At 34.2% G+C, this 9,965-nt stretch overlaps 2 protein-coding genes across 6 annotated transcripts; one reads left to right on the forward strand and one right to left on the reverse strand.

Annotated features, from left to right (window-relative positions):
• Nucleotides 1-308: 308 nt before the first annotated feature.
• Nucleotides 309-4,144, forward strand: LOC140956357 (pentatricopeptide repeat-containing protein At1g77360, mitochondrial-like). 2 transcript variants are annotated; one of them, XM_073413077.1, is made up of 2 exons: nucleotides 309-377; nucleotides 799-2,714. In XM_073413077.1, exon 2 carries the CDS (start codon nucleotides 835-837, stop codon nucleotides 2,275-2,277), a length of 1,443 nt encoding a protein of 480 aa, XP_073269178.1. In that variant the 5' UTR covers nucleotides 309-377; nucleotides 799-834; the 3' UTR covers nucleotides 2,278-2,714. The 2 variants fall into 2 exon arrangements, 1 of the variants encoding a protein (XP_073269178.1); XR_012171449.1 differs by lacking the exon at nucleotides 309-377 and adding an exon at nucleotides 4,038-4,144 and having other exon boundaries at nucleotides 410-2,372.
• A 1,107-nt stretch (nucleotides 4,145-5,251) lies between these two features.
• On the reverse strand, nucleotides 5,252-8,928 carry LOC140991726 (putative pentatricopeptide repeat-containing protein At1g26500). Of its 4 annotated transcripts, none has more exons than XM_073461846.1 (2): nucleotides 7,104-8,928; nucleotides 5,252-5,822 (listed from the first exon to the last, which is right to left on the reverse strand). In XM_073461846.1, the coding sequence occupies exon 1, from the start codon at nucleotides 8,911-8,913 to the stop codon at nucleotides 7,375-7,377; it is 1,539 nt and encodes a 512-aa protein (XP_073317947.1). In that variant the 5' UTR covers nucleotides 8,914-8,928; the 3' UTR covers nucleotides 5,252-5,822; nucleotides 7,104-7,374. The 4 variants fall into 4 exon arrangements, with proteins under 4 accessions (XP_073317947.1, XP_073317949.1, XP_073317950.1 ...); XM_073461848.1 differs by lacking the exon at nucleotides 5,252-5,822 and adding an exon at nucleotides 5,859-6,779; XM_073461849.1 differs by lacking the exon at nucleotides 5,252-5,822 and adding an exon at nucleotides 5,859-6,890.
• Between the last annotated feature and the right edge of the window lie 1,037 nt (nucleotides 8,929-9,965).

Consider the following 9,965-nt stretch of genomic DNA (forward strand, 5'->3'; position numbering starts at 1 on the left):
AATAATATATTATCAAGAATATATTTATATTTTTTATTTATCGAAAGATGTATACCTTAAGCTCTAATTCAAACTCATAATATTTTAGAATTGAAATAATTTATTTTATAATGATGTGTTTACAATGAAAATATAAAATTATAATTTTTATTTTATTATGAGTTGAATTTTTTGATAATATTTTTTTTGTTATTAAATATTATTAATATAAGTTTGGAAAATAAATTTAATGATTTATTAATTTTTTTATCATATTAAATTTTTAATCGGATTGGACCAATTTTTAGGACCTATATATTCAGTGAGTGAGGTTGATCGCGAGTGCACTTGACTCAGCACGAGATCCGACATCATTTCTTGGCGTTCGTTCAATCCAGGTACCTTTTCAATGTTTCTGTGTTTCAGCCGCATATTCTTATGTTTGTGTTTTATGGAAGTGGAATTAGGAATTTGATTTTCTTGATAAGCTCTGAACTCGCGTGAATAGTAATTTACTGATTATTGGCCGAGATAGTGTCAATTTTTTTTCGTTAACACATGTTCGAACTTATGTATTTATAAGAATGTTTATCTCGTACAGGAATCTCGGGAATTAGAACAGAGATGCCCATATGTATTTTGTGTGCCATGAGCTTGTTGAAATGCTTACACGATGATTCCCACAAAACAACATAATCCCAAAAAAAGAAAAAACAAATAAAAAGAAATTGTTACTTGATTATCCAATTCACCGTGTTTAATCTTGTAGTAGAATATAATGTGCTCATATTTATTCATCTGGTGCTTCACATTGTTCAGCTGGTGACTCCCTAAAGTGTTATCAACCATTCCGTCATGATCAAGCTAAGTCACTGTCGATATAGATGTTGCATGGAAGGACTTGTAGTTAGCAGAATGTATAGTTCGACAGAAGTACAGCAAGATTCAGCTGATATAACAAAGAGTGTCTGCAAAATTATATTGTCCTGCTCCAAATCAGGGCTTGATACTTCACTTAACCAGAGTGGCATCCGTGTTTCTGAAGATATTGTCGAAAAGGTCCTTGAAAAGTTTGAAAATGCTGGCATGCTGGCTCATCGATTCTTTGAGTGGGCTGGCAAGCAACGAAATTACAATCATAGTGTTAGAGCTTACCATATTATGATAGAGTCTTTGGCAAAAATAAGGCAGTATGAGATAGTGTGGGATCTTGTAAACTGCATGAACAGCAAGGGAATGCTGAACATTGAAACCTTTTGTATTATTATGAGGAAGTATGCAAGGGCCCAAAAAGTGGATGAGGCTATTTATACATTTAACATAATGAAGAAGTATAATGTTCCTCCAAATTTGGCTGCATTTAATGGTTTGCTGAGTGCCTTGTGCAAGTCGAAGAATGTTAGGAAGGCTCAGGAGATTTTTGATGGCATGAAAAATCAATTTGTTCCTGACTCAAAAACTTACAGCATTTTGCTTGAAGGGTGGGGGAGGGCTCCAAATTTGCCTAAAGCTAGGGAAATTTTCAAGGAAATGGTTGATACTCATTGCCCTCCGGATATTGTAACCTACGGAATCATGGTTGATATTCTTTGCAAGGCAGGAAGGACTGATGAAGCAGTTCAAGTTGTTAAAGAGATGGAATTTGGTGGTTGTCAGCCGACATCTTTTATTTATAGTGTTTTAATCCATACATATGGGATTGAAAATAGAATTGAGGATGCCGTAAATACCTTTTTCCAAATGGGAAAAAATAGAATTAAACCTGATGTGGCAGTATATAATGCCTTAATTAGTGCTTTTTGTAAAGCAAATAAATTCCAGAATGCTTATAAGGTTGTGGCTGAGATGGATGATAATGGGGTGAGGCCTAATTCAAGGACTTGTAATATTCTCATGAGTGGTTTGATGTATCGCGGGGAATCTGATCAGGCTATTAAGGTGTTCTGTAAGTTGTCCAAAATCTGTGAACCAGATGCCGACACTTACACTATGATGATAAAGATGTTTTGTGAGAGGGAAGAATTTGAGATGGCTCTCAGTGTGTGGAGATATATGAAAAACAAGCAGTTTGCTCCAGGCATGCACACATTTTCTGCACTCGTTAACGGCTTAATCAACAAGGCCGATGTCTCTAGAGCATGTGTTTTAATGGAGGAAATGATAGAAAGAGGACTCCGACCCGGTAGGCATACATTTGGGAAGCTAAGGCAACTACTTTTGAAAGAAGGGAGAAATGATGTATTTGAATTTCTGCAGGAAAAGATGAATCTTTTGGTTAAGGATGCGTTATATGATTGAGATTTTTATTGATGACAACTGAGTAATACTGTCATGTTTTCTGTATGGCTTGTGCATTTGGCCTGAGATGAGGAGTTGGCCATTAACCTCTAAAGGTTTCGTGCACTCCAGAAATGTACAGTCTGAATTTCATGGTTTATTGTTCTTACCTGTTTTTCTTTAGTATATTATACGTGTAGACTGCTTGTTAGCTGAACTTCAATTGTCATGTTCAGCACTTACCGTTTATTTTGAATTAATTAGTTGGGAAATCCGTAAATTTCCCCTGTTCTTTCATATTAGTTCAGTTTATACTCGACTTGATTAAATCTTAGATTATATCATTGTAAACAAGTGTGTCAGACTCTATGTCGACGTAGCATAGTGCTGCTGTGAAGACTAAACATATAATGTGGCTAATATGCAAGAATTCGCTCCTGTAAAAGTGGTTCAGAAATTGGGTTTTTTTTTTTTAATTGTGATTATATATTAATGATTCCAATTTTAGTGGATGCATTTTTGGTTTATCATCTGCTTTGTGTAAATATCTGTTGGACTCGGGATTCGACTATATAATGTATCTTCTTATTGTTGTCGATCTATTTGTCTGGTCCAAAGTTACAAACTGATATTTAACTTTGTATCTATCTACTCGTCTTGCAAGCCAAACAATTTGTTGGAGGCATAATTCCTATTCTTGAGTAGCTAGGTGCATAATTCCTATTTTTGAGTAGGTAACAACTCCAAATCAAAAGTTTTCAAACACAGCCTCCATTAATGGTCAGTGAGATCAAGAAATCCTTCCTCATTATTGTTTTTAGCTATCTAATTATTCCATACACAATTATAAGTCGACTCCAATTATTGCCTCGTTGTCCTTCGCACTATATCTCTCCCTTTTATCAAAAACTACGGAGTTGTGTTTAAACGAGTACTACTTTACATTTGCATTTAATTCTTTGGAACAAATTAAAAATCTTTTTGACGTTTGCTAAGATAAATGAATTGATTATTGGATGCAAATATCATATCTTCCAAGTAATATACAATTCTTGTGGTATGTAAATATGGACCAGAGGTCTAGAAATTTTCACAATATGTCCGAGTTGAGGCAAAAGATTAGGCAAATAGGAAAAATAATAAAATGAAAGGGAAAGTTACAAATGGTGAAAGCTGTATGTTACACCTCAATTTGGCCAATTTTTTTTTAAAAGTTAGCAGAAAAAAAAATTATGTAGCTCTAATCGAAAGGGTTAATTTAGTACATATGATGTTATATAATTGTTTTGTGACTTTTGTCATAATCTTTAATTAAAGAATATTTAAAGATTACTCGGGTCATTTGAGGTAGATAGACATGAAATGCATGTATGCTCAAACATAGAAATATATGATCATGATGTGAGGGATTGGGCGTGGGGGGACCTTTAAAGTTACTATATTTTCTAAGGACTCTGTCGTTTTCAATATGTGATGAAAAGAAGATATTCATGCAATCCTCGCCTCAGCTTTAAAATATATTTTTTCCTCTTTTAAGCGTACTTGGGCCTTTAGTGCTCCAGAGAATTGGTCACAAAATACGTTTTGGTTATTAAAATTCTGATTTACTGTAGCATTGGATTTTTCCCCCTATGGTTAAGCAAAAGTTATTTAATTTGCTTTATATAACAACATCCTCTTATTCTTTTTGCCAACACGAACACCTACTCTCCCTATGCATATGACCAAATAGTTTTTTCATAGAGTGTTTCTAACTGGTAACTCATTTTTACAATGAAAAGGTTGATTGAGAAACAAGCTTGCTCTCCGGATTACACTACTCCATCAGCTCTCGCGATGCACAAGAAAACACATATTATATCCAAAGTGAAGCCGAGAATCCGAATAATTCACATATTTGCACCGGAGATTATCAAGACAAATGCTGAAAACTTTAGAGAAGGGGTGCAAAGGCTCACTGGAAAGCCCACAGAAGATAACATGTCCAAGAAACACAACAAGAGAATGGACGTAGGTTGCTGCATGAGGATAAAAGGAGAAGAAGAGATCCGTAGAGGTGCAAATTCAAGCAGCGGATTCTCTGCAGAGATTGATATATTCATGCAAGATATATTTAATCAGTTTCCAATTGTGGAAGAATATTAAGCTCTTGTTCAAACGGGATGCCTAGCTATCAGTTAATTAATTAGTCAAGTTACTTCTTCTTTGGTGTTTATAAATTAAAGACTCAGTCTAATGAGATTACCTTATCAATATTCTCCAGAGTTTATCGGCTTTGTACTTCGTGTCATGTAATTTTTATCTTGAACTAAATTCCTGATATAAGCTATAACTTACGATCAAGAAACTCATGGTTGGCAGTGATATTCTAAAACATACATAGTTACTTATATTTTTTAGCTTGAAATCAGTGATTTAACACTTTTTTGAAAGGAAAATTGTATACCCATTGGAGTTCTTTTCTGTTTTTATGATTCCATCTATTAATGACAGTTGGATTATTTTTAATACTTTCCCTCATTTGAGGTTTAGTATTAGTACCAATTGTTGTTAAACCAAGATTTTGAAGTGCTAATTTAGGCCTACGTGAATGTCATTCAATCATATCTGCACTGAGTAAAATTTGTACTAACACAATAACAAGCAAACTATGTTAATCATGTAAACTGCATTAGACAAATCCTATACGTCGTCTGAGAAAATGTTGGTGAGAAAAATCGAACTCATGAGTATTGATGAAATGTTTACTCATTCCATCATCTCGGACAACGACGAGAGGCACGCGGAATAATATACTGTTTGAATTTTGTGTACTCCCTGTTCAATTTTCTAATTCGTCCCTACGGGCTTTCCAGAACCGGTAGTGTAATATTCAGAAAAAGAAAAAACAGACTGAATAATTCGAAAATTCAATCATGGGAACCCAAATTTGAGCAAAGATCACGCGTGCAACAACATTGGCTTAGAACAGTTAAGTCTAAACGTGACTTGATAGTAAAGAATTACCTGTGCTATTATCTCCAGTTTAAAACAAGTTGTACAAGAAAAGGCAACTAGCACCATTTCTTTATTAATATACATGTTCGAGTTGCATTAAATATAGTAAACAATCGCTATAAAAATAAATATCGTAAATAGGTGAAATAAACATAGACCCTCACAGTCTTGTCTTTATGGTGTTGAACATATGTGAACTGCAGGATAACAGCCCGATTCAAATGTAATAAAACACGCTTGATCCAGGTGTTCGCACTCTCAAAACTTTCTATGATCGCAATAACCTCGGTCAAATTCTGATTAAAGAAACAAACGTGAACATGACTTCGATAATAACTCGTCCTTTACTAGTTACCACTTACCACCTTGTTCCTTTTCTAACTAATTCAGACTTGCATCACTAAACCAAGAAAGCCATTTGCCCATTTAAAAGTTCATCGGAGGAGGAGTCAAAATCGAGGGTTAGATGTGTGCCTTCAACTTCTGTATCCAGATATCAGCTCAACAACTTGTGAAGGTACAGGGCTCTAGTCTTTTGAGAACTCCAGGTACTCCAGCAGTTCACTCATCTGCATTAAGATGGAGAACCAGTGTATATGAGATGAAATGAGATGAGAAGCATCAATTATGATCAAGAATCAAAATAACCATAATTGTTTCAGGCAACAACAGGAGGAGCACAAAACAAATGAATAAATTTGAAGTCCGTCATGTTCAGTTCTTTGATTCATTGAAATGTAGAAAAGAATATACAGAAGATTGCTTCTCAGAATCTATCCCCTTTTTCAAGAGAAATTTTAGTGCATCAACTAGATTTGATACATGTGCATCATTTGCACCAAAGAGAAGAGTTCAAATTCTTGAAGGACAATAATGCTACTCACTGGAATCTCTTCACCAATATATGAAATAAAAAACAACCTCCCGAATACAAATAAAGCAATTTAACGATCAAAACCTTAACTAACATGCAGCAACAAGCCTGTGCACATCAGACCCATTACCAATTTCCTTAAACAACACTACAAATAACCCAGAAAACTAAAAACTTTTCACAAAAAGGCCCACAAAAATAAAACAATACAGCAAGAAGCGAGTCTCTTCATATTTTTCAACTAAGTGACTGAAGGTCCCTGAACTGAAATTGAGCAGGCCATGGGTTTTTACTGGAAGAGAGAGAGAATGATTTGTCAAAAGAGAAGGTTTCCATTCGTTTTTTCAAGCGTGAAAGTTGGTGGGGTTCTTTTATGGCGCTTTGAAATAAGGAGCTTTAGTACATTATTCTATTGAAGTCGTTTTTTGATTGATACAGGATAAATTTAAAACCTTGAATCAGAAACTGTATTTGCAGGAAGGAAATAATGAACTCGAATGTCAATAGGTATAATGTGCAGTGTGCACAAAACAATTGCAAGGGAAACACAAAAAATGGATACGAGCGAAAGAAACTCTGGGATGAAGCAAAAGCAGGCTGTGGATCCAATTCTGAAAAAGGCCAGCATAATGGCAGATTGGTAGCAGAGCATCTGGTGAAATAAGTAAAGCTCAGTGAACTTTTCTGATACAGAAATCATGATTCTCTATGGATATAGCTTCTTGCGTGAGTCTTTTGTGGAATTGTGGTTGAAATACAATTGCTGAGATAATAATGAAACATTATTGTAATTACTTGAACTTCCCTGCAAAATACCCAAGTGCATTGATATTTGATACTTAACCATTCAAGTGAGCAACAATCATTTGTCATCAATTCATCTTGAATACTCATGATTTGCCATTGGAAGAGAACTTTATTTTAGTAATTAGTACAAGAAAACGGACGGTTCCTTGCAGAATGAAATGCAGGTTACCTCATTCCTCTCCCAAACAATGTAGAATTTGGGGAAGCCGCGTCTGGATAAATGACTGTCCTTCCATTTTAGCATTAATGGACACAACTACTCAGGACAAACTCTAGAAATTAGGACTCTGGCTACAGATTGTGCACAAATGGTTGGAACGGCTCAATATGCAATGCTTTTGATCTCCAGATGGTAGAACATGCCAAAAAGTAAATGTAATAGTGCCCTATTTTTAGGGTGCAAAATGCTAAAAGGCCTTTCAACAACAATAAAATTTTGCTCAAGTCTCACGGCAATTGCTACTGCAACTTATGTCATCAATTGTTATGTTTCTCCTTCGATCTCTAGTCGCCATTTTCTGACCGTACCTTGCAAATATATCCGCTAAATCGAACAATCCAACTTCTCTGAACTTCTCAGCCATTGCCTCAAACATAATCACACCTTCCTCATTTGAAAAATAATGCAAAAACTTGTTGTAGTCAAATCTTGGCACCTCAACTTTTCTATCCATCACCCTCTCCACATATTTTGTTGCTTCCAGTGATTTCCCTGCCTTCACCAAACCTCCAACAAAAATGGTGTCGAAATTAATCAATGGATCATCCCCTTTCCTTCCTCTCTTCCCCAGATGTCCTTGCAATAACATGATATACGTATGCATAGTAGGCTCACACCCTTGCCCGATCATCTCCCGAAACACTTGTGTTGCTTCGCCTGCCTTCTTTAATCTCAAAAGCCCCTTAATCATCCCGTTGTACACACTTATATCTGGCATTTCAACCCCTTGAAAGATCTTGTAACCCTCCACAACCCTTCCTCTACTCATGGCCCCATAGATTATTGATCCCAATATCTTATTATCAAGATTCAGTCCCCTCATCTTCATCTCCTCAAGTACTGCATAACTGTCCCCAATCTTGCCTCTTTTACACAGCCACTTGATCACTAGCCCATAAGTCGAAACCCCCAAATCGTCCATTCTTTTCACTCTCATTGATTGAAAGAGCTTCAATGCCTCATTAAAACTGTTGTTCTTGAAAAGGGTTTCCAACATAACGTTGACAGAATTAACATCTGGTTTAAAACCTTCATCCACCATCAAATTCCACACCTTTGAGGCCTCAATTAAATCACCAACATCACAAAAACCATATACCAACCACCTATAAGTCTCACCATCAGGCTTAATAACACCCTTCAACTTCAACACAAGATGCTTGGCCTCCAGAACAAGCTTATTTCTGCACAAAACTTCCACCACCTTGTTAAAGGTTTCATCTTTATATTCATAACCAAATCCATTCATCATATGAAAAAACTCCACACATTTCTTTAACTCCCTCGCAGCAGCTAGAGTTCTCAATGCAATTATATATGTCTTGATGTTCACTAAATGGAGTTTTCCAGTTTCTTGACAGAGATCCCATAAGAGCTCAATATTTCTCGACTTTGCCACAACATCAAGCATCTTGTTGAAGGTGGTGGAGGTGTGGGTGAAATGAGGTTGGGAAATTGAGAATTGGTAGAATTTGTATACTGGGCACCATGAATATGGGAATCTAAGGCACACTTGAAGGAAGAACTCGTGGTTGAGATTGAAAGGGATTTTGGAGAGGCTGGCCTGGAGCTTAGTGTTGGGAGAATTTTGCTGCTGATAGAGGACAGTGCACACTTTGATCAGGTGAGATTCATTGACTGACGCTACCAAACTTCGAGTCGGAGGAGGAGAAGCAGCGTCCTCGGCGGTGGTGGCAAAAGATGGAAGACGGAGAATGAAGTGGCTTATGGAAGGTCTGCTGATTTTTGTGAACCGCATTTGGGTTTCGCCTCGGTTTTCAGATTCAAAAGTAAAAAGTTAATATATATAGACTATGTTTGGTAGCTAATAATCATCTTTTATATCATGTTTGGTTTATTTTTAATTTAACATGGAGGTCCTTGATTATGATTGAAAATCCTCATTATTTTATGGATTAAATATCCCTCCTCAAAGGTGTGATAATGTATAATTTTTGAATAATGATAATGATAAGATTGTATATTGACCATAATATCCTTGAATTATTTTCTTCAATATAATATGAAAATTAAAATTAGTGAAAATTTAATAATTAATATAATATTGAAATTTTTATTATATTTTTTATAAATTAATTTCATATATTTTTATTATGTTCAATCATTTTAAAGAAAATAAATTGAAATGCAAATCTATCTTAAATTTTTTATAAATTTCTAATCTTGTTAATTCATTTTTTCATAAAAATAAATATTTATTAAATTCTAATTTATTTTGTTTAATGATTACCGTAATATTTTCAAATATATTTCTAATAAATATATTTAAATTAATTTTAATAAATATAAATAATAANCCATATATCTTATTTTTCAATCATTCTAATTACTAATCATTTACTTATCACATCACACGTACCAAACGGAGCCATAGAGTTTTAATTAATATATTACTCATCCATCGTGTTCATCAATAAACTATTATTAATCTATTAGGCTATGTTTGATGTGTAGGATAAGATAACTAATTTGATTAATGACAAAACTCAAGATAATGATATATAATGTGTTGTGATAAATCATGTTTTGTTTGGTAAGATTTTAATGAGTATGATAAATTTTACATTTTTTGTTGTTGAGACAAAAATACCCTAAATTAGCATTGATGACAATTTGGTATATAAAATGATATTTGTAGCAATGTTTTCAAAATCATGTATTTTGTTAATAAATAAATATTTTATAAAATTTTAAATTATAGATTATGTATTTATCTGATAATTTATTTTTTTTAAAAAAAATTAATATGATTTTGCATTTTATCTCATTTTTAATATTGATTTCTAATTA

This window comes from Primulina huaijiensis, chromosome 13 (genome assembly GCF_012295235.1).
Source record: "Primulina huaijiensis isolate GDHJ02 chromosome 13, ASM1229523v2, whole genome shotgun sequence".
NCBI lineage: Eukaryota > Viridiplantae > Streptophyta > Magnoliopsida > Lamiales > Gesneriaceae > Primulina > Primulina huaijiensis.